Raw genomic sequence first — 23,471 nt, forward strand, 5'->3', positions numbered from 1 at the left:
CTTGAAATCTTGCAGTTTGCATTCTGGCCACTAGGCCTAAATCTAAGCTAAGAATTGATTTGTACAGATCATTTCCTAACCGCGCTCTCCCATCATCACTCACAGGATTACAGAGAAAGGTGACAAATAGAACTGTAGAAATGATGGCACTCTCCTGTAAAGGTAACTTGATTTATTAATAAAACATGATACGGTAGAAAATGCGACAAGGCCGATGGGCCGATTCACACCACACAGGGTGCTTAATCGTGACCTTTGGGTTACGATTAAGCACCCTGTGTGGCGTGAAACGGCCCGTCGGCCATGTTGCATTTTCTGCCGATGTGCCGTTTCACGCCACACCTCTTTGTCACGATTAAGCATCCTGTGTGGCGTGAAACGGCCCGTCGGCCATGTTGCATTTTCTGCCGATGGGCCGTTTCACGCCACACACCACACCTCTGGGTCACGATTAAAGAGTACCTGTCATCAAACCATATTTTCTAAACTAACTCAGATTATATTCCCTAACTACTCCTAACACCCCTCCTGCCCTTAAAAAAAATTCCGAGCTCTAAACAGCTGTGTATCATACCGTTCCCTTTGCTCTCATTGTCTGAGCTCCCGGCAGGAGAAAGTGGGTGTTCCCCAGCAGGGGTGACATCACTGAAGCCTGCGAGAGCTGTGCCTCACCATGCCCAGCACACACTTCCTGTGTTTGGACTTCTGCAAGTCCAAGTGGAGACCAAACTAACTGTTTGATTTGCACAGTGAACAGAACAGAGCCACCTAGTGGCCATTTTTTCAATCACATTAAAAACATATAAAGGTTGAGAATATTAACAGCAAGTAAATAGCAAAGTGTCTTATAATAACCTAAAGAACAATATATTAAAAGTTTAGTTTGGTGACAGGTACTCTTTAAGCACCCTGTGTGGCGTGAAACGGCATGTCAGCCATGTTGCATTTTCTGCCGATGGGCCGTTTCACGCCACACGCCACACCTCTGGGTCACGATTAAGCATCATGTGTGGCGTGAAACGGCCCGTCGGCCATGTTGCAATTTCTACCGGATCATGTTTTATTAATAAATCAAGTTACCTTTACGGGAGAGTGCCATAATTTCTACAGTTCTATTTGTTACCATTGAGATTGAGGATTGAGCACCTGCTGAGGTAAATTCTGGACTTCATTATGGTGTTGTCCGCAAGTCTGAGATGTAAAGCACAATTAAAGCAGCAGTGCCAATTGTGGAATATTCTTAACAGTAAAAGGTGACACCAGTGTGTAGATAAGGGCTTGATCACACTGCCGTACTTCAGCAAAGGGAACTCAGTCAGTCAGTCTGTCGGAAGGATGGGAGTTGAGCAGAGAAAAAAAATCGTACATTTACATATAGTCCTTTTTTTTCTCTCTGCTCAACTCCTATAAAATACCGGATCCTTGACCCACCCCATTTAAAGGGGTACTCTGGTGGAATAAAAACTAATTTTTTTGTTTTTAAATCAACTGATGTCAGAAAGTTGAACAGATTTGTAAATAACTTCTATTTAAAAATCTTAATCCTTCCAGTACTTATCAGCTGCTGTATGTTCCAGAGGAAGTTCTTTTCTTTTTGAATTTCCTTTCTGTCTGACCACAGTGCTCTCTGCTGACACCTCTGTCCATGTCAGGAACAGGAGAGGTTTGCTATGGAGATTTGCTCCTACATTGGACAGTTCCTTACATGGACAGAGGTGGCACCAGTGAGCACTGTGGTCCATTTTAGAAACTGTGCAGAGTAGGAGCAAATCCCCATAGCAAACCTCTCCTGCTTCGGACAGTTCCTAAAATGGACAGAGGTGTCAGCAAAGAGCACTGTGGTCAGACAGAAAGGAAATTCAAAAAGAAAAGAACTTCCTGTGGAGTATACAGCAGCTAATTAGTACTGGAAGGGTTAAAGGGGTTATCCAGGAAAAAAACTTTTTTCTATATATCAACTGTCTCCAGAAAGTTAAATAGATTTGTAAATGACTTCTATTAAAAAATCTTAATCCTTTCAGTACTTATGAGCTTCTGAAGTTACGGTTGTTCTTTTCTGTCAAAGTGCTCTCTGATGACACCTGTCTCAGGAAACGCCCAGTTTAGAAGAGGTTTGCTATGGGGATTTGCTTCTAAACTAGGCGGTTCCCGAGACACGTGTCATCAGAGAGCACTTAGACAGAAAAGAACAACCTTAACTTCAGAAGCTCATAAGTACTGAAAGGATTAAGATTTTTTAATACAAGTAATTTACAAATCTGTTTAACTTTCTGGAGCCAGTTGAATTTTTTATTTATTTATATATATATATATATATATATATATATATATATATATATATATTTATATATATAAAAAAAATTTCCTGGATAACCCCTTTAAGATTTTTAAATAGAAGTAATTTACAAATCTATTTAACTTTCTGGCACCAGTTGATAAAAAATATATATATTTTCCAGGGGAGTACCCCTTTAAACCAAGCACAGACATCTAATTCCAGCCCTTTGTTTCAGGTGACCGCCTTCAGCATAGAGAAGAACAAGGTGAGCGATCATTTTCCGAAACGAATAATGGACGTCTTTCCGGCCGTGGACCCTTCGGACCATCCGGTTGGAAATATCGATGCCGTCTACTACTCCTACACCGACCAAAGCACGTATTTCATCAAAGATAGTTATTACTGGAAAGTGGTGAAAGACCAGGAAAGACAAGTCAACGCCTCGCTGCCCGTGAACGGACTATGGCCCCGGAAGAAGATAAACTCCAAGTGGTACGATATCTGTGATGTCCACCCCTCTGTTCTCTTCAATACGACATAGGCCCGCGTAGCCTTCGCGCGGCGTCTCTAGAGTCCATTAGTTACAATGTTACAACACAGTGTTTATTATTGCATTCCAGCCACCTCCGACGCTTCTCTATGTAACCAGGGACAAGGAGGACGGGCAGTCAGGGGTTCCTCCAAATACCTTGTGATCAGCTGAGTAATAGAAAAGTAATAAACGCATCGTTCTGTAGGAAATAAGTAACCGTAACCATATACAAAGTGTGTACATCCCACTGCTTCACATCTTGTTCTGTTCTATATGACAAAGAGACAGAGTTTTGGTATAACCTACTGAAGCTCAAGAACCGTATAGTGTAGTTCTTGCCAACCAGTGTGCCTCCAGCTGTTGCAAAACTACAAGTCACAGCACGAGTTACTGACTTTGTATTCACGCTGGCTTATTCTTTAGGCCAGTGTTTCCCAACCACTGTGCCTCCAGCTGTTGCAAAACTACAACTCCCAGCATGCCCGGACAGCCGATGGCTGTCCGGGCATGTTGGGAGTTGTAATTTTGCAACAGCTGGAGGCACAGTGGTTGTGAAACACTGATATAGAAAGGGTGCGTTCACACGTAGTATTACTCGAGTAAATTCCTCTTGAATTCTCCGCTCCAAATTAATTCACATCTCCTCTGCCCATTGACTTAAATTTTTCTTCCGCTGTCCTGTTCACACTGCGGAAATTCTGCTAGCGGAATTCCGACGCTGAATTCCGTTCCGCTTGAAGAATGAGCATGTTCCTTCTTCAAGCGGAGTCCGCTAGCAGAAATCAATAGAAGTCAATGGTAAAAAAAAAAAACATTCCGCCCGACATCGTATTCGCACGGAAATGGCTGAAAAACCCTTCACCTCTTTCTCCCCCATTTCTGCGCGCAATTACACGCAAATTGCGCGCGATATTTGCGCGAAAATAAAATTCTATTTTCCGCCCGTAAATTTTTCGGCGTGAATTACTCTTGATTTACTCCGTGTGAACGCACCCTTGAAGGATGTGCTACATCTCAGTTTTGACATAAGCTCCGTCAATGACATGTTAAAGGGGTACTCCGGTGGAAATTTTATTATTATTTTTTTTTTTTAAATCAACTGGTGCCAGAAAGTTAAACAGATTTGTAAATTACTTCTATTAAAAAATCTTAATCCTTCCAGTACTTTTTAGATGCTGTATGCTACATACTTTTATTTTTTAATAATTTTTTTTGTCTTGTCCACAGTGCTCTCTGCTGACACCTGATGCCCTTATCAGGAACTGTCCAGAACAGGAGAAAATCCCCACAGCAAACCTATGCTGCCCTGGACAGTTCCTGACACGGACAGAGGTGTCAGCAGAGAGCAATGTGGACAAGACAAAAAATAAATTAAAAAAGAAAAGTATTTCCTCTGTAGCATACAGCTGCTAAAAAGTACTGGAAGGGTAAAGATTTTTTTTTATAGAAGTCATTTACAAATCTGTTTAACTTTCTGGCACCAGTTGATTTAAAAAAAAAAATGTTTTCCACTCGAGTACCCCTTTAAAGGCAAACAAACTCCTATGAAAGTCCATTTAGTTTTGCCCTATGACAACACTTCTTTGTCTCCATCTATGTTGAAAATTATGAGTTTTGATCTTTTTTTATCCCCTGAAGTAACTGGAAAATCCTAAAAAACGTTGGTGGGTCTTGAAGACTGGGTTGGGGACCACTGTTCTAGAGAACTCAGGCTATCTTGTATTATGCCTGAAAAGTAACAAAAAGAGACCAACGGGGGGGGGGGGGGGCGCCTTGTGCGTTACCACAATAACAATCAGTAAAGATGGCGTCACTAGGCACAGAGTGCCCTTAGGTAATGGCCGCTTACCAGAAGCGAATAGGACATTTGCATATCAACCCACACAGGGGTTTCTCAAGGAGTGGAGAGCCAGCTGCAGAGCCCAGGTCACCGGAAACAGACTGATCCGATCCTGGTGAGAATCAATGTTAGGAGCAAAAAAGGACGACCCTTCTGACGGCGCTGCTGGTTCAAATAAGAAGTGGATCCAAGCCAGGAGTATTATAAAACACCGTAGTGGTTTATTGAAGTGAAAGAAAACAATAAAACATGCAGGGATGACGCGTTTCGGGGGGAGCCACCCCCTTTCCCTGATCTGAGGAAGGGGGTGGCTCCCCCGAAACGCGTCATCCCTGCATGTTCTATTGTTTTCTTTCACTTTAATAAACCACTAAGGTGTTTTATAATACTCCTGGCTTGGATCCACTTCTTATTTGAACCAGCAGCGCCGTCAGAAGGGTCGTCCTTTTTTGCTCCTAACATTGATCTTTTATTATAAGAACATTGTAATACTCCATTTCTCCTGTAGTGGCCGCTACAGGAAAAATGAGTTGCTGGCTGCAGGATGCACAATAAGAAATCCTCCAGCTCCCAATAAACCATATTTAAAATGTCAACATTTTAATCAGACTCCATAAAAAAAAAATTATAATAATAAATGGTAATGGTAAAAAATTAAAACGCAACAGAAACAGAGAACCGTGTGGTTCGAAACACGTCAGCGTTTCTGTTGTGTTTTTATTTTTCCCATCAGTAAATTATAGGTAGACTTTCCTAACATACACCATCTCCATGTACCCCTTCACCCCTTTTATACAGTATAATAACCATATACTGTAATGATATTTTATGGTAAACTAAAACCACTAAACAACCCTTAACCTCAAGGGATATTAGTTTTTTACCCATAACAACCCTTAAAGGGGTATTCTGGGCAAAAACATTTTATCCCCTATCCAAAGGATAGGGGATAAGATGTCTAATCGCGGGGGTCCCGTCGCTGGGGACCCCCCTGCAATCTCTCTGCAGCACCCGCATTCTGAATCTCCAGTTTTGGAAACCTCCGGGTTTGGGGACGTGACGTCACACCACGCCCCCTCCATTCATGTCTATGGGAGGGGGCGTGATGGCCATCACGCCCCCTCCCATAGACATGAATGGAGGGGGCATGGCGTGACGTCACGTCCCCAGTCCATAGAATGCAGGTGCTGCAGAGAGATCACAACGGGCCCCCCGCGATCAGACATCTTATCCCCTATCCTTTGGATAGAGGATAAAATGTTTTTGCCCTGATACCCCTTTAACCTCAAGGGATATTAGTTTTAACCCATAACAACCCTGAACCTCAAGGGATCTTCATTTTAACATAACTATGTTCACAAGGGACTGAAGTTCTGCACATTTAGACTGCACTACTGAAGTTAAGGCTATGTTCACAAGGCGGGAAATTTGCAGACTGCCCTCCCTGAAAAACACGGGCGGACATTCCACAAATAGCAAGCACCGGAAGAACATGGCGGCACTAGGACTGCTTGTATAATTAATTTCCGATCAGATTCTGTCGAAAGAATTAACACGTTCATTCTTTTGGTGGACACCAAAATCGGAATTTCTGGAGCAGAAACACCTGCTGTGTAAATTCTGCTGCAGTGCAGCAGAATTCCAATAAAAATAATGGGTTGAAGCAGAATTTCAGAGTTGAATTTTTCCGCCAGATTCCACTCGGAAATTTCGTCATGCGAACATGACTTTGGAGGGGTACTCCGCCCCTAGATATCTTATCCCCTATCCAAAGGATAGGGGATAAGTTGCCTGATTGCGGGTGTACTGCCGCTGGGGACCCCCACAATCTCCCTGTGGCACCCGGCGTTTGTTTAGTGAAGTCACGGCCGTGCTCCCTCAATGTAAGTCTATGGTACGGGGAATGATGGCCGTCACGCCCCCTCCCAAAGACTTGCATTGAGGGGGCTTGGCCGTGACATCACAAGCTGGGCGTGACCGTGACTTCATGAGCCTCCGCCCTGCATCACCAGTCATACGGCACGGAGCGAGGTTTGCTCTGTGCACCGGATGTCTGGGGTGCCGCAGCCGAGATTGCGGGGGTCCCCAGCGGCGGGACCCCTGCGATCAGACATCTTATCCCCTAGCCAAAGGATAGGGGATAAGATGTCTAGGAGCGGAGTACCCCTCTAAGGTATCTTCACAAGGGACTGAAATGCTGCACATTTGGACTTCATTTCTGAAGATAATTGGGGAAAATCTGCAACAAATCTGCAGCATTTCAGTGCCATGTGAACATACTCTAATAGCGGCATGGTGATTCGTCTTTGCATAATCCAAAATGCTCGATCTTGGGTATATGTAATTGAAACCCGCTAAATGGGCTATTTATAGAAGTTGTCGATGTTCTCCTTTAATTATCCAGTTTGTCTGAAAAATGATGCAAGCATAGCTTTTTCAAGACATGTATTATTTTTTTTTTCTAGTTGAAAAGGAGACCAACCAGAAGAAAGGGCCTTTGGTGAACCTTAAAGGGGTAATCTGGTGGAAAACTAACATCTTCAAATCAACTGGTGCCAGAAAGTTATACTGGTTTATAAATTACTTCTATTTAAAAATCTTAATCCTACCAGTATTTATTAGTTGCTGTATGCTACACAGGAAGTTGTGTAGTTCTTTCCAACCTGACCACAGTGCTCTCTGCTGCCACCTCTGTCCGTGTCAGGAACTGTCAAGAGCAGAAGCCAATCTCCATAGGGAACCTGGACAGTTCCTGACAAAGGTGGCAGCAGAGAGCACTGTGGTCAGACTGGAAAGAACTACACAACTTCCTCTGGAGCATACAGCAGCTGATGAGACCTCTGTCTGAGTCAGATACTGTGCGGAGCAGGAGAGGTTTACTATAGGGATTTGCTCTGCTCTGGACAGTTCCTGACACAGTCAGAGGTGGCAGTGAAGAGCACTGTAGTCCGACTGGAAAGAACTACACAACTGCCTCTGTAGTATACAGCAGCTCATAAGTACTGAAAGGATTAAAGGGGTACTCCACTAGAAAACATTTTCTTTTAAATCAACTGGTGCCAGAAAGTTAAACAGATTTGTAAATTACTTCTATAAAAAAAATCCCAATCCTTCCAGTAGTTATCAGCTGCTGTATAATACACAGGAAGTTCTTTTCTTTTTGAATTTCACAGTGCTCTCTGCTGACACCTCTGTCTATGTCAGGAACTGTCAAGAATACAAGCAAATCCCCATAGCAAACCTCTCCTGCTCTGGACAGTTCCTGACATGGACAGAGGTGTCAGCAGAGAGCACTGTGGTCAGGCAGAAAGGAAATTCAAAAAAGAAAAGAACTTCCTGTGTATTATACAGCAGCTGATAAGTACTGGAAGGATTGGAATTTTTTTTAATAGAAGTATTTTGCAAATCTGGTTAACTTTCTGGCACCAGTTGATTTAAAAGAAAATGTTTTCCAGTGGAGTACCCCTTTTAGATTTTTTAAAGGGTACCTCTCATCAAAAAAAACTTTTGATATATTATAGATTAATGTATGCAGAATAACTTCACAATTGCATGTTATTAAGAAAATATGCTTCTTTCTATTTAATTTTCCACTTTGAAGAAATGACCACTAGGGGTCTCCCTACCAGTCCTGGCAGCAAGCATTTCAGACTCATGCTGGAGTCCTAAACACTACGAGCTGCCAGTCTGCTTTGTTCACAAAGGAGAACACTCAGAGCTGCCAGCCTGCTTTGTTCACAGCCTGTTTGGCTGTGAACAAAGCAGGCTGGCAGCTCTGAGTGTTTAGGACTCCAGCATGAGTCAGAAATGCTTGCTGACAGGACTGATCGGGAAAAATACAATAGAAAGAAGCATATTTTTCATTAACATGCTATTGGAAAGTTATTCAACATTCATTAATCTAAAATATATCAAAAGTTTATTTGATGAGAGGTACCCTTTAAATAGAAGTAATTTACAAATCTGTTTAACTTTCTGGTACCAGTTAATTTTGAAAACGTTTATTTCCCACCGGAGCACCCCTTTAAATGTACATTATAGAAATAGAACTCACCATCCACATCAATATCCACACATATACACACACATATATATATAACTGCCAATATTCTATTTAGGATGTGAATATTAATGTGTCATGGTGCCTTGGATCCAGGGTCCCTATGACAACAACACTTACGCAACGTGAATAAGAGTTGTCATAGGCACAAGGTAAGTGCATCTTCTGCTAGATCTCCTTATGTATCGTGTTGGAATCATAGGATTGATATATTTTTTTTTTGTTTGTTTGTTTTTTTTGCTGCTATGATAAGAGTAGTGGGTATGTAAAAGACCTCCGTAACTTTAACATTATATATTTATTTAACCCTTTATTCCCCCAAGTATTTATGTTATCGTATGCTATATTTGCGGACTGTAAAGCAATTACGGTGAAAACTTCTTTGGGAAGACCACCTGAAATTGAGTAGAAAAGTGGTGTTTCGGGCAGGGGGGGGGGGGGGGGGTCTTCTTAAAGAATGCATAATGTAATGGTCTGGATAAAGAGGTGGTCTTCTCAAAGAGGTCTCACTGTATATTGCTTGTATTGGACCTGCATGTCTACATCATTCTGACAAAGACACGGTATGCCTGTAGTGGCTCCATGTGTTGCTATGATGCTATACTCACTGTTATAAGATTCTTGTTGTTATACGGCATATGTCTCCAGTCATGTGAATAAAAGAATTACTTTACTATTGGACTGTTTTATTGTGCAAAACGGTGGTTCTGTGGATCTAAAGACGTGTTTCCCAACCAGGAGTGACTCCAGCTGTTGCAAAACTACAACTCCCAGCATGCCCGGAGAGCAGGAGAACTAGGAACTAATGTGAGAGGCTGAGCAGTGAGGGAGCACAATATGAAGTGCACAGGAGGGTGGAGACATGCTCTGCAGAAACCAGGGGAATACAAAGGGAGTAGATGTCAGCAACGCATGATGGGAACTGTAGTCTGCTACTAGGGTTGCCACCTTTCGTGCAAAAAAAAAACCGGCCATGCTAATTTGCATAATTACCATAATTATAAATGCGTGACATCACAGGATACACATATGTGGGGAACATTTTGTCCTATTCTGACCCCTATAACTTTTTTATTTGTTCCTATATGGGCCTGTATGAGGGCTCATTTTTTGCGCCCCGATCTGTAGTTTTTAACAGGAACATTTTTGTTTGGATGTGACTTTTTCATCGCTTTTTTTTTTAATTAAATTTCGAGAGTTGCAGTTAGTTACTAACTACAACTCCCAGCATGCCCGATACAGCCTGTGGCTCAGCAGCTGCCCCAAACGAAAACTACAACTCCCAGCACATTGGACTATATAGTAGTATATAGTACAGGTCAATATTTCCCAACCAGGGGTGCCTCCAGCTGTTGCAAAACTACAACTCCCAGCATGCCCGGACAGCCGTTGGCTGTCCGGGCATGCTGGGAGTTGTAGTTTTGCAGCAGCTTGAGGTGCTCTGGTTGGGAAACACTGGTATAGTATATGGTACAACACTCCGGGAGTTGGAGAATTGCTTGGATAAATACTGGCCATTACATTTTTATAAATATCAGCAGGGTGGCCAAAATACCGGCAGGTGGCAACCCTATCTGCTGAAGCCCTATCCACTCAACGTTCCAAAATGGAGCCCATAGGGGGAGATTTATCAAAACCAGTGTAGAGGAAGAGTGGTGCAGTTGCCCATAGCAACCAATCAGATTTCTTTCATTTAAAAAAAGGCTTTGATAAATCTACCCCATTGAGAACAACAGTGTGACAAAAAAATCTGTGTAGAATATAGCAGGGAAAGAAAAAATGACCCTTATGATGACGCTGCTAGTTCCGAAATGAAGTGGATGCCAAACCAGAGGTATTTTGAAAAAAACGGAATGGTTTATTAAACATAAGAAAATAACAAAAGTACCTGGGATGACGCGTTTCGGAGGAGCCACCCCCTTCCTCAGATCAGCTGTCACGCCCCCTTCCATAGGTTTGCATTGAGGGGCGGAGCCGTGACATCACACAGGGGCGGAACCGTGACGTCACAACGCTCCGTCCCCGTGATCGACGGTAATCAGACCCGGAGCGAACACGCTCGGGGGACTGATTTTAATAGGGTGCGGCGAGCAAGATCACGGGGGGGTCCACAGCGGCGGGACCCCCGCGATCAGGCATCTTATCCCCTATCCTTTGGATAGGGAATAAGATGTCTACGCGCCGGAGTACCCCTTTAACTCCTTATAGTGTCCGTTCTGCATCATTTTAATTACTGTTAGGGGTTGATAATTACATTTTAACCAGACACAATAAAGGTTAATTTTTAGCGGTTGTTCCAAAAGGTTTTTTTTTTCCCCCCGGGCTTTTGCCCTGGGGTTTGGTTATTCATTAGTTAAGGGCCTCTTACTGCCCTAGGGTCATTTAGGTAAATTGAGTTCAAATAAAGAGACCATTAAAATTATAGACTGATCATTACTTTCGCAGTGGGCAAAGTACAAAATCAGTGGGGGATCAAATCATTTTTTTTCTTCACTGTATGTAATGTCCCTGCAGGACTCAGGAATACCCCTTTAACCTCTTAACCCCTTAAGGACTTTTTCGTTTTTGCATTTTCATTTTTTCCTCATCACCTTCTAAAAATTTTTGTACCAAAAAATCCAGTGAAACGGAAAAATTTTTTATTGTGCGACAAAAAAACTTTTGAGGGTTTCCGTTTCTACGCAGAGCATTTTTTGGTAAAAATGACACCTTATTATTCTGTAGGTCATATGGTTAAAATGATCCCCTACTTATACAGGTTTGATTTTGTCGTAGCTCTGAAAAAAAAATCATAACTACATGCAGGAAAATGTATACGTTAAAAATTCTCATCTTCCGACCCCTATAACTTTTTTATTTTTCCGTGTACGGGCCGTTATGAGGGTTATTTTTTTGCGTCGTGTTCTGAAGTTTTTATTGGGACCAATTTTTGTATTGATCGGACTTTTTGATCGCTTTCTATTCTTTTTTTCATGATATAAAAAGTGACCAAAAATACACTATTTTGGACTTTGGAATTTTTTTTGCGCGTACGCCATTGACCGTGCGGTTTAACTACCGTATATATTTTTATAGTTAGGACATTTACGCACGCGGCGATATCACATGTTTATTTTTATTTACACAGTTTTTGTTAGTTTTTTTTTATGGGAAAAGGGGGGTGATTCAAAGTTTTATTAGGGAAGGGGTTAAATGATCTTTATTAACTTTTTATTTGCAATGTTATAGCCCCCATAGGAACCTATAACACTGCACACACTGATCTTTTACCCTGATCCCTGCAAAGCCATAGCTTTGCATGGATCAGCGTAATAGGGGGTTGATTGCTCAAGCCTGTAGCTCAGACTTGGAGCAATCAAACGCCGATCGGACACCGCGGAGACAGGTGAGGGGGGCCTCCGCTCGCGTGCTAGTTGATCCGGACATCGCGATGATCCCGATCAGCCCGACTGAGCTGCCAGGAAGCTTTTACTTTCGTTTTAGACGCGGCAATCAACTGATCGCTGCGTCTTAAAGGTTAATAGCGCGCGGCACAGATCCGGCACAACGATCTGTGCCACGCGATTAGCCCAGGGTCCCGGCTATCATAAGCCGCTGGGACAGACCCGGTATGACGCAGGGTTACGGCGTGACCCAGTTTTAAATACCACAACCGGGCACAAGGCATACAGGTATGCCCTGCATCCTTAAGAGGTTAAAGGGGTACTCCCGTGTAAAACGTTTTCGTTTTTTTAAATCAACTGTTGCCAGAAAGTTAAACAGATTGGTAAATTACTTCTATTAAAAAAAATCTTAATCCTTCCTGTACTTATTAGCTGCTGAATACTACAGAGGAAATGGTTTTCTTTTTGGAACACAGAGCTCTCTGCTGACATCATGACCACAGTGCTCTCTGCTGACATCTCTGTCCATTTTAAGAACTGTCCAGAGTAGGAGAAAATCCCCATAGCAAACACATGCTGCTCTGGACAGTTCCTAAAATGGACAGAAATGTCAGCAGAGAGCACTGTGCTCATGATGTCAGCAGAGAGCTCGGTGTTCCAAAAAGAAAACCATTTCCTCCGTAGTATACAGACCCTAAAAAGTACTGGAAAGATTAAGATTTTTTAATATATATATATATATTTTTATTTTTTTTTGGACATTTGAGCATGTGGCGAAACCAAATATGTTTTTTTTTTCTCATAAGGGTAATTAAATTTTTTTATTAGCGGAGGGGGATTAATATAATTTATATATATTATATATAAAATATATAACGTAAAAAAACAAAATACCAAACAACAAAAATACACTGATTTTTATTCACATCATATATATCGGAAATTTTTTTTAATAAAAAGTGATGATAAAGTCCAATCTAAACAAAATAATGGTACCTATAAAAATTACAGATCACGGCGCAAAAAAATTAGCTCTCATACAAACAAAAAGTTAGTCAGAAAAGGACAATTTTATGCGTACCAATTTTGATTTAAAATTATTATAATTTTTTTTAAATAGTACAATAAAAAAGCTAGATAAATTGTGTATCGTTTTAAATCGCATTGACCTACAGAATAAAGATCATGTATAATTTTTTATAATAAAGGGCACTGCACAAAAACTAAACCCCCCAAAAATAGCAAAATTGACGTTTTCTCATAAATTCATCATAAAAAGGCATACATTTCTTGGTAAAATGAAAGAGATCATTACAAAGTGCAATTGTTCACACAAAAAACAAGCCCTCATATGGTTCTGTAGGTGAAAAAATAAAAGAGAAATGGATTTTAAAAGGAGAAGAGAAAAAAACAAAAATGCAAAAATGAAAATTGTCCCAGTCCTTAAAGGGGTACTCCGGTGGAAAACTTTATTTTTAATTAACTTGTGCCAGAAAGTTAAACAAATTTGTAAATTACTTCTATTGAAAAATCTTAATCCTTCCAGTACTTATTAGCTGCTGAACACTACAGAGGAAATTCTTTTCTTTTTGGAACACAGAGCTCTCTGCTGACATCACGAGCACAGTGCTCTCTGCTGACATCTCTCTCCATTTTAAGAACTGTCCAGAGCAGGAGAAAGTCCCCATAGAAAACATATGCTGCTCTGGACAGTTCTTAAAATGTACAGAGATGTCAGCAGAGAGCACTGTGCTCGTGATGTCTGCAGAGAGCACTGTGGCCGCAAATCCACAAATTTTGGATTTTGATCTATTTGCTTCTCAGCATAATTCCAAAAACTAACAGGTTGTCAGTATACATTTTGATCAAAAGGTACAGGCCCTCTCACCACATCAAGGCCACCAATTAAGAGTGGGTCCCTAACGTCCCTAGCAGGTCCCCACCCCCCTCAGCCCAACCCTATATACAGTAGCAGGTCATTACACAGGGCCTCTTCATTTTTGGCAGCCTCCCAGTCTGACTGGGAGCACATAAGTGAGCTTTTACACCTTGTTCACACTGGTGTGGTGCTGTGCAGCATCAGTTGCTGCCGTGGCACGGTGCTGCCCTGTGACTGGCTTGAGCGGCAATGGGCCTGCTCTGCCAGTGGGTCATTCCCCCTGTGGGCACTGGTGTTGCAGCGGTGGTGGTCGCCGACCAGCGCTACGCCATTTTATGCTAATGACCCACTCTAAATAGGTGGCCTTGACGTGGCGAGTGGGCTTGTACTTTTTGATCAAAATGTATACTAACCACCTGTTAGTTTTTTAATTTATTCTGAGGAGCAATTAGATCAAAATACAGATTGTAGATGTGCAACCATGTCTGTGTTCTCTACCTATCTGGATTTAATTTACAAATCTGTTTAAAGGGTAAACCCCTTTAAAGTACCCCTTTAAAGGGGTACTCCACCACTAGACAGGTTATGCCCTATCCAAAGGATAGGGGATAAGATGTCTGATCGCGGCGGTCCCACCGCTGGGGCAAAAGCGCCGGAGGCTCGTGATGTCACGGCTGCGCCCCGCTCGTGGCATCACGGTCATCTCCCCTCAATGCAAGTCTATGGGAGGGGGCATGACAGCCACCACACCCCCTCTCATAAGCATGGATTGAGGGGGCGGAGCGCGAAGTCACAAGGGGGCGGGGCCGTGACGTCAAGATTCTCCGGCCCCTGTATCGCCCGTCAACAGCCACGGAGCATTCTTCACTCCATGCAGCTGGTGAACGGGGGGTGCTGCATGCAAGATCACGGGGGTCCCCAGCGGCGGGACCCCCGCAATCAGACATCTTATCCCCTATCCTTTGGATAGGGGATAAGATGTCTAGGGGCAGAGTACCCCTTTACTGGGTTAAGGTAACTGCCCTTTTACACATTACAGCTAGATGCTGAGTCATAATAAAAGAATAAACAAACAAACTCCCTTATTTAAGGCCATACATTTTATTTTATTGATATTTTCATTGGCATATCTTGAAAACTTTTTGTTTGTTGTTGTCCTCCATGTTTGGTAAATCATATAAAGCGGCTACAATCCGCAACTCAAAAGGCAACAATTTGTAAAAACAAACCAACAGAAGCAAAAGACCAAAAAAAAAAAAAAAATCTCCATTTACTGAGCAGTCAAAATAAAAAAATATAAATAAAATTCATCAATTTTATCAAAAGTTGATCCTATGCAGAATGCACTGTGGCACAGCATCTGAATGCTCTCTTATTGGTATCGCATTGCAAAAGAAAATCTCAGAATGGGTTGTGGAGGCTTAGTTACTATGAACTAGGGCAAAAAAAAAAAAAAAAGACCCAACAAGAGACATTCCAGCATTATTTTCACAACTTGACCATGCTGCCCCCTCGCTCGGCGCCATTCTCTTCATCTAAGATGATCCATTATTGACCTAGTTTTTTTGAGAGATACCTGCAAAGGTTAAGAAAAGAGATGAGAGATGAGCAGAATTCTGGGTCACAGTGGAAGTTTGACCTCTAGGACCCACAAAAATGTTGTCTCCAAAAGCCCAATGGTGCTCCTTCTCTTCTGAGCATTGTAGTTCGCCCGCAGAGCACATTACATCCACATATGGGGTATGTTCTTACTCAGAAGAAATGGGGTTACAAATCATTTTTTTTTTCCTTTTACCTCTTGTGAAAATAAATAGTATGGGGCAACACCAGCATGTTAGTGTAAATTTTTTTATTTTTTTTACACTAACCGGCTAGTGTAGACCCCAAATTTTCCTTTTCATAAGGGGTAAAAGGAGAAAGTCCCCCAATATTTGTAGCGCAATTTCTCCCGAGTACAGAAATACCCCATATGTGGCCCTAAACTGTTTCCTTGAAATACGACAGGGCTCTGAAGTGAGAGAGCTCCATGCGCCTTTGAGGACTAAATTAGGGATTGCACAGGGGTGGACATAGGGGTATTCTACGCCAGGGATTCCTAAACAAGGTGCCTTCAGCTGTTGCTAAACTCCGAGCATGCCTGGACAGTCAGTGGCTGTCCGGAAATGCTGGGAGTTGTTTTTTTTTTGCAACAGCTGGAGGCTCTGTTTTGGAAACAATGCCACACAATACATATTAATTTTTATTGGGGGAGGGGGACAGTGTAAGGGGGTATGTGTGTGGTGTTTTACCCTTTATTATGTGTACGTGTAGTGTAGTGTTTCGCACTGGTGGAGGGTTACAGTAAGTTTCCCGCGGAAAATTTGCTGCAGCTCAAACTTGAAGCAGGGAACTCACTGTAGACCCGCCCGTGTGATTGTACCCTGTACATTCACATGGGGGGGGGGGGGGGGGGCAAACTTCCAACTGTTGCAAAACTACAATTCCCAGAATGCACTGACAGACCTTGCATGCTGGGAGTTGTACTTTTGCAACAGCTGGAAGCACACTGGTTGGGAAACCTTCAGTTAGTTTCTGTAGCCCAACTCAGTATTTTCCAACCAGTGTGCCTCCAGCTGTTGCAAAACTACAACTCCCAGCATGATAGATATCAGCAGCCATCCAGGTCCGGTCCCCGCCCGGCTCGCGGCGGGGACAGGCATTCCCACAGGGGTACAGGTACGCCCTTGGTCCTTAAGGGGTTAAGACTGTCCTGTCTGGCATGGAGAAAATGGAAAGGGCATCTAGATGGTAACTAAACTACCGCCGGTGTCAGCTTTAGTGCTCCACTCTCCTCCTGGCTGGGACCTACTGCTATAGCTCCTCTTAGAACCTTTATCTAATGGAGCCTATTAAAGGATAGGGGATAAGTTTTTTTTATCATGATACTTATCCTTTAAAGGGGTACTCCACTGGAAAACATTTTTTCTTAATGAAATGGTGCCAGAAAGTTAAACAGATTTGTAAATCACTTCTATTTAAAAATCTTAATCCTTCCAGTACTTACCAGCTGTTACATGCTCCACAGGAAGTTTTTTTTATTTATTTATTTATTTTTTTATTTCCTTTCTGTCTGACCACAGTGCTCTCTGCTGACACCTCTGTCCATTTTAGGAACTGTCCAGAGTAGAAGCCAATCCCCATATCAAACCTCTCCTGCTCTGGACAGTTCCTGACACAGACAGAGGTGTCAGCAGAGAGCACTGTGGTCAGACAGAAAGGAAATTCAAAAAGAAAATAATTTCCTGTGGATCATACAGCAGCTGATAAGTACTGGACGGATTAAGATTTTTTTATATAAAGTAATTTACAAATCTGTATAGCTTTCTGGCACCAGTTGATTTTTTATTTTTTTCCCAGTGGGGTACCCCCCTTTAAGGCTATCTTGTTGTCATGGGGATGATAGATGTGTACATTCAACTAGAGTAGGTGGGTGACATATGGAAAATAAGTGCTTGTATCTCATTCATGTGCAAATACATGTATGATTTATCGTTGCTCCTCTGCTGTTGTACTAGAATATTCCTGAAGACTTTGAATCCAACATGATTTTATATAATTATTGGAGTTTTTAACGAGTACTAATAAAGTATATACCGGGGCAACTATATACCGGGGCAATTTCAGAACTTACAACTATATAAATTAGGGCAGTCAATGGGCTTAGAACTATTCATGGGGGTTGTATAGGGGGTCTATAACTATATATGGTTCAGTATAGGGGCCTCTTACTATATATATGGGCATTATAGGGGCCTACTGCTATATATACAGGGGCCTACAATTATATACAGAGGCAGTATAAGGGCCTAAAATTATATACAGAGGCAGTATAAGGGCCTACAGCTACAGTCATGGCTGTAAATGTTGGCACACCTGAAATTTTTTAAGAAAATGAAGTATTTCTCAAAGAAAAGGATTGCAGTAACACATGTTTTGTTATACACGTGTATATTCCCTTTGTGTGTATTGGAACTAAACTAAAAAAGGGAGGAAAAAAAGAAAATTGGACATAATGTCACCAAACTCCAAAAATGGGCGGGACAAAATTATTGGCACCCTTTCATAATTGAGGAAAAATAAGATTGTTTCAAGCATGTGATGATCCTTTAAACTCCCCTGGGGCAAGTAACAGGTGTGAGCAATATAAAAATCACACCTGAAAGCAGATAAAAATGAGAGAAGTTCACTTAGAGCATTGTGTGTCTGTGTGTGCCACAATAAGCATGGGCAACTGAAAGAGGAGAAGAGAACTGTCTGAGGACTTGAGATTGTTGATATTTTTCCACAATTTTGGTTCTCAAGGTCACCAGTCTATCTCCAGAGATCTAGATTTGCCTTTGTCCACAGTGCGCAACATTATCAAGAAGTTTGCAACCCATGGCACTGTAGCTAATCTCCCTGGGCGTGGGCAGAAGAGAAAATTGATGAAAGGTGTCAACGCAGAATAGTCCGGATGGTGGATAAGCAGCCCCAAACAAGTTCCAAAGATGATGGTTTGGGGTTGTTTTGCTGCCTCTGGGTGCCTTGAATGTGTACAAGGCATCATGAAATCTGAGGATTACGGATTTTGGCACTGTACAGCCCAGTGTCAGAAAGCTGGGTTTGCGTCCAAGATCTTGGGTCTTCCAGCAGGACAATGACCCCAAACATACGTCAAAAAGCCCCCAGAAATGGATGACAACAAAGCGCTGGAGAGTTCTGAAGTGGCAGCAATGAGTCCAGATCTAAATCCCATTGATCACCTGTGGAGAGATCTTAAAATTGCTGTTGGGAAAAGGCGCCTTCCAATAAGAGAGACCTGGAGCAGTTTACAAAGGAAGAGTGGTCCAACAATCCGGCTGAGAGGTGTAAGAAGCTTATTGATGTTTATAGGAAGCCACTGATTTCAGTTATTTTTTCCAAAGGGTGTGCAACCAAATATTAAGTTAAAGGAGAACTACGGGATTGAAAAATGTATCCCCTATCCTAAGGATAGGGGATAAGTTTCAGATCGCGGGGGGTCCGACCACTGGGGCCCCCCGCGATCTCCCGTACGGGGCCCCGGCTCTCTGGTTAGAGCGGGCGTGTTGACCACCACACGAAGCAGCGGCCGACACGCCCCCTCCATGCACTGCTATGGGAGAGCCGGAAATTGCCGAAGGCAGCGCTTCGGCTCTCCCATAGCAGTAAATGGAGGGCGCGTGTCAGCCGCCGCCTCGGGCGGTGGTCGACACGCGCTCTCTATCCAGAGAGCCGCGGCCCCGTACGGAAGATCGCTGGGGGCCCCAGCGGTCGGACCCCCCGCGATCCTTAGGATAGGGGATAAAATTTTCAATCCCGTAGTTCTCCTTTAAGGGTGCCAATAATTTTGTCCAGCCAATGTGACATTATGTCCAATTTGTTTTTTGGTTTAGTTCCAATACATACAAAGGGAATAAACTTGTGTATAGCAAAACATGTGTTACTGCAATCCTTTTCTGTGAGAAATGCTTCATTTCCTTGAAAAAAATTCAGGGTGCCAACATTTACGCCCATGACTGTATAGACATGGGCAGAATAGGGGCCTACAACTATATACGGGGAAGTATAAGGGCCTACAACTATATACGGGGCAGGATAAGGGCCTACAACTATATACGGGGCAGGATAAGGGCCTACAACTATATACGGGGCAGGATAAGGGCCTACAACTATATATGGGGGCAGGATAAGGGCCTACAACTATATACGGGGCAGTATAAGGGCCTACAACTATATATGGGGGCAGTATAAGGGCCTACAACTATATATGGGGGCAGTATAAGGGCCTACAACTAAATATGGGGGCAGTATAAGGGCCTACAACTATATATATATATGGGGGCCTACAACTATATATGGGGGCAGTATAAGGGCCTACAACTATACATAACCTGGTCCCGTTTTATCACAATGTCCCGTTTTTGTCTGAAGGAAATCTGGGCAGCCTAGTCAGGAAAGAGCTGTGTGTTGTAATGTGGGTATAAAGTCTATGGCCAGCTGTAGATTATTTTTGTGGAGATGGGACAGAAATGTCTGGCTGAGCCAAAATGTCATGTTTATTGACGGTTCGGGCTGTCAGGTGAAACAGGGATCTCATCTCTATAGGGAGCTTTGTATACTGTGAAATTATAATGAGTACTGTATATAGGAGAAAAGCACAATCCACTTACCTTTCCCAGTGTTTATGGTTCAGCTCTGAAAGATCTTCTAGTTTAGCAATTTCTTTAAGGTATTGAGACAACTTCAAAAGTTCTTTATCTTTATCCCGATTCAAATGAGCTTTCATGAAAGGTCTGATCTGTTCAGGAAGGAAAAAGATGGTAACTATGATATAACATAAGGAGATAGATACGAGATAGATACGAGATAGATACGAGATAGATACGAGATAGATACGAGATAGATACGAGATAGATACGAGATAGATACGAGATAGATACGAGATAGATACGAGATAGATACGAGATAGATACGAGATAGATACGAGATAGATACGAGATAGATACGAGATAGATACGAGATAGATACGAGATAGATACGAGATAGATACGAGATAGATACGAGATAGATACGAGATAGATACGAGATAGATACGAGATAGATACGAGATAGATACGAGATAGATACGAGATAGATACGAGATAGATACGAGATAGATACGAGATAGATACGAGATAGATACGAGATAGATAGATATATAGATGACGGCAACGAGAGGTGGTTGAAACGTCACAATGTATTTTGGTGATAAATAAAGTCACTATTTCTCACTACGCTGGAGTGCTGCTGCGTTTACCTGTTTGCTAGATAGATATGAGATATAGAAAGATCATCTAATTAGTGTTTCATTTATGACCCTCAAAACACACCTGTCTTCTTCCCTTTCAGAAAACATTTTTTTAAATCAACTGGTGCCAGAAAGTTAAACAGATTTGTAAATGACTTCTATTAAAAATCTTAATCCTTCCAGTACTTATCAGCTGCTGTATGCACCACAGGAAGTTCTTTTCTTTTTGAATTTCCTTTCTGTCTGACCACAGTGCTCTCCGCTGACACCTCTGTCCATTTTGGGAACTGTCTGGAGCAGAATAGGTTTGCTATGGGAATATGCTAATACTCTGGACAATTCCTAAAATGGACAGAGGTGTCAGCAGAGAGCACTGTGGTCAGAAAGAAAAAAAATCAAAAAGATAAGAAGTTCCTGAGGAGCATATAGCAGCTGGTAAGTACTGGAAGGATTAAGATTTTTAAATAGAAGAAATGTACAAATCTGTTTAACTTTCTGGCACCAGTTGATTTAAAAAAAGAATGTTTTCCAGGGGAGTACCCTTTCCTGTTTTCCAGGGGAGTACCCTTTCCTGTTTTCCAGGGGAGTACCCTTTCCTGTTTTCCAGGGGAGTACCCTTTCCTGTTTTCCAGGGGAGTACCCTTTCCTGTTTTCCAGGGGAGTACCCTTTCCTGTAGTGCTGAACCTTAGCCCCTTATCCAGTGCACTGATGTATTCCTCATATTGTGTCACGCTCTTGTACTCAGCTTCCCCGTGTGCTGAGAAAGCCAAGCATGATTTTAGGTGCAATTATTGGACAACCTGTGTATTTCACTAACCTTTAACCCATTCTGTGGATTCATTAGGAAATTCCGTCCAATGTCGTCAAACATGATGGTATTCTTCTTTGTGTAGAACTCTCCATATTTGCCCCATATTACCCCAAGTGGCTTTACCTATCAAACAAAATGGAAAAAGTTATAAAATGTAAAATCGGTCGCCTTGTCAATGGTCTTCAGATATATGCAGAAGGGGTGTAGGCATTAACGCCAATGCTGATCTCCATAGATCCACACAGCTTGGATGACAACACCCTGTCTTGCACATTTATATATGGTCTCCAGGGTCCCATTTGATCATCTAGCAGCAGTGGGAGGGATTCATTTTAGAAAGCACCAGAATCCCCCTTGCCTGGACCTACAGGATAGCACTAATGCCCCTATTTTTAATTTAAATTTTTTTTTTAAATGCCTGGTCATGCTTTGTTCTTCTCTTCTCATAAACCCCTCCCTTTCTGCAGTCTGACTCCACTGAAACACAAAAGGGGTAAGCGATTGGCCAAAAAAAAAAAAAAAAAAAAAAAAAAACTTACTGGCCGAAAAATTTAATTACATAAATCTAAATGCGTTTTCATTAGGTTAGGCAGAAATGTAACGAAAATATTCATTCATTCTGCATCATTCTGACTTTGGACATTTCATTCTTATTCAGGGCATGTTCACACTACAGATTATGAACGGAATCTCCGCTCGCGGAATTGTGGCGTTCTGGCGACCGCCGCCGCAATACTTCGGCGGTAGGACCGCGCGGCACTGCGCCGTCACCATTGAAGGCTATGCAGTGTTCGCGGACTTCCGCGCAAAGAATGAACATGTTCTTTCTTTGCGCTGAACAATTTCAGCGGCGGAATTGTCCACCGCTGGAATTCCGCAGTGTGAACGGGTCTCGCGGAAGACCCAGTCACACTGATGTTTATGTTCACAGCACGTAATTCCGTTCGCAGAATTCCGCGGGAATTACGTAGTGTGAACATACCCTCATACTGTCTAGTCGTATTATCAGATTTGTACAACTATATGAATACATTTTGTTCATAGCTTTCGGAAGGATCTGAATGTTCGTATAAATAAATTTTCGTACGAAAATCTATTCCAGTGTTTCCCAACCAGGGTGCCTCCAGCTGTTGCAAAACTACAACTCCCAGCATGCCCGGACAGAAGGGAGTTGTAGTTTTGCAACAGCTGGAGGCACCCTGGTTGGGAAACACTGCTCTACACTATTGGTCTCCATCCTGCAGCCAAACTACAATTCCAAGCATACAATCTGGCAGCTGGAGACCACTTCTATCCTGGGAGTTGTAGTTTTGGAATAGCTGGAGGCACCCTGGTTGGGAAACACTGATTTATTCATTACAAAACAAATTGCACATGTCTAAATCCCAATCCCCCCCACACTCCGCAGTCTACCATTATGGCTCTCCTCTTTCTACACAGCCTGTGTGCTTCCCCCTCCCCTGTGCTTTCCTCTCTATAAACAGCCTTTGTGATCTGCCTTCCTTGATAGCTTGGCTGCTTTCTCCCCGCTTCACATTCTTTCCCAGCTGCTATCTCTAACACTGAAAATGGAAGAAAAGAAAAGCCCCTATGGGCAGAAGCAGTGTGCTTATCCATCTAGGTGAGGGGCAGCAGGACAGACAGCAAAGAAGTTACACAGAAAAGCAGAAGTACATTTTTAATAAAGACTATTGCTTATATTTTGCATTCAGGAAGCAAAAATACAGAGCAAAGGTATCCATAGCATTAAAGGGGTACTCCACTGGAAAACATTTTATTTTAAATCAACTGGCACCAGAAAGTTAAACAGATTTGTAAATTACTTCTATTAAAAAATCCCAATCCTTCCAGTACTTATCAG

General features: G+C 42.3%; 2 protein-coding genes across 5 annotated transcripts in view; one reads left to right on the forward strand and one right to left on the reverse strand.

Moving 5' to 3' along the window:
- The window catches only part of LOC130267474 (matrix metalloproteinase-21-like), a 60,604-nt gene extending 57,539 nt beyond the window's left edge, over window positions 1-3,065 (forward strand). For all 4 annotated transcript variants that reach the window (XM_056517339.1, XM_056517338.1, XM_056517341.1 and 1 more), the window contains exon 8: window positions 2,514-3,065. In XM_056517339.1, coding sequence (XP_056373314.1) covers window positions 2,514-2,819 — 306 coding nt within the window. In that variant the 3' untranslated portion in view covers window positions 2,820-3,065. The remainder of the gene's footprint in view (window positions 1-2,513) is intronic.
- A 12,076-nt stretch (window positions 3,066-15,141) lies between these two features.
- Window positions 15,142-23,471, reverse strand: part of UBLCP1 (ubiquitin like domain containing CTD phosphatase 1) — a 35,645-nt gene continuing 27,315 nt past the window's right edge. The window contains exons 8-10 of the mRNA XM_056517342.1: window positions 21,617-21,733; window positions 20,182-20,309; window positions 15,142-15,548 (exon numbers count right to left, since the gene is read on the reverse strand). Of these exons, the coding sequence (XP_056373317.1) occupies window positions 15,521-15,548; window positions 20,182-20,309; window positions 21,617-21,733 (273 nt within the window). The 3' untranslated portion in view covers window positions 15,142-15,520. The remainder of the gene's footprint in view (window positions 15,549-20,181; window positions 20,310-21,616; window positions 21,734-23,471) is intronic.

This window comes from Hyla sarda, chromosome 4 (assembly GCF_029499605.1).
Source record: "Hyla sarda isolate aHylSar1 chromosome 4, aHylSar1.hap1, whole genome shotgun sequence".
Lineage (NCBI taxonomy): Eukaryota > Metazoa > Chordata > Amphibia > Anura > Hylidae > Hyla > Hyla sarda.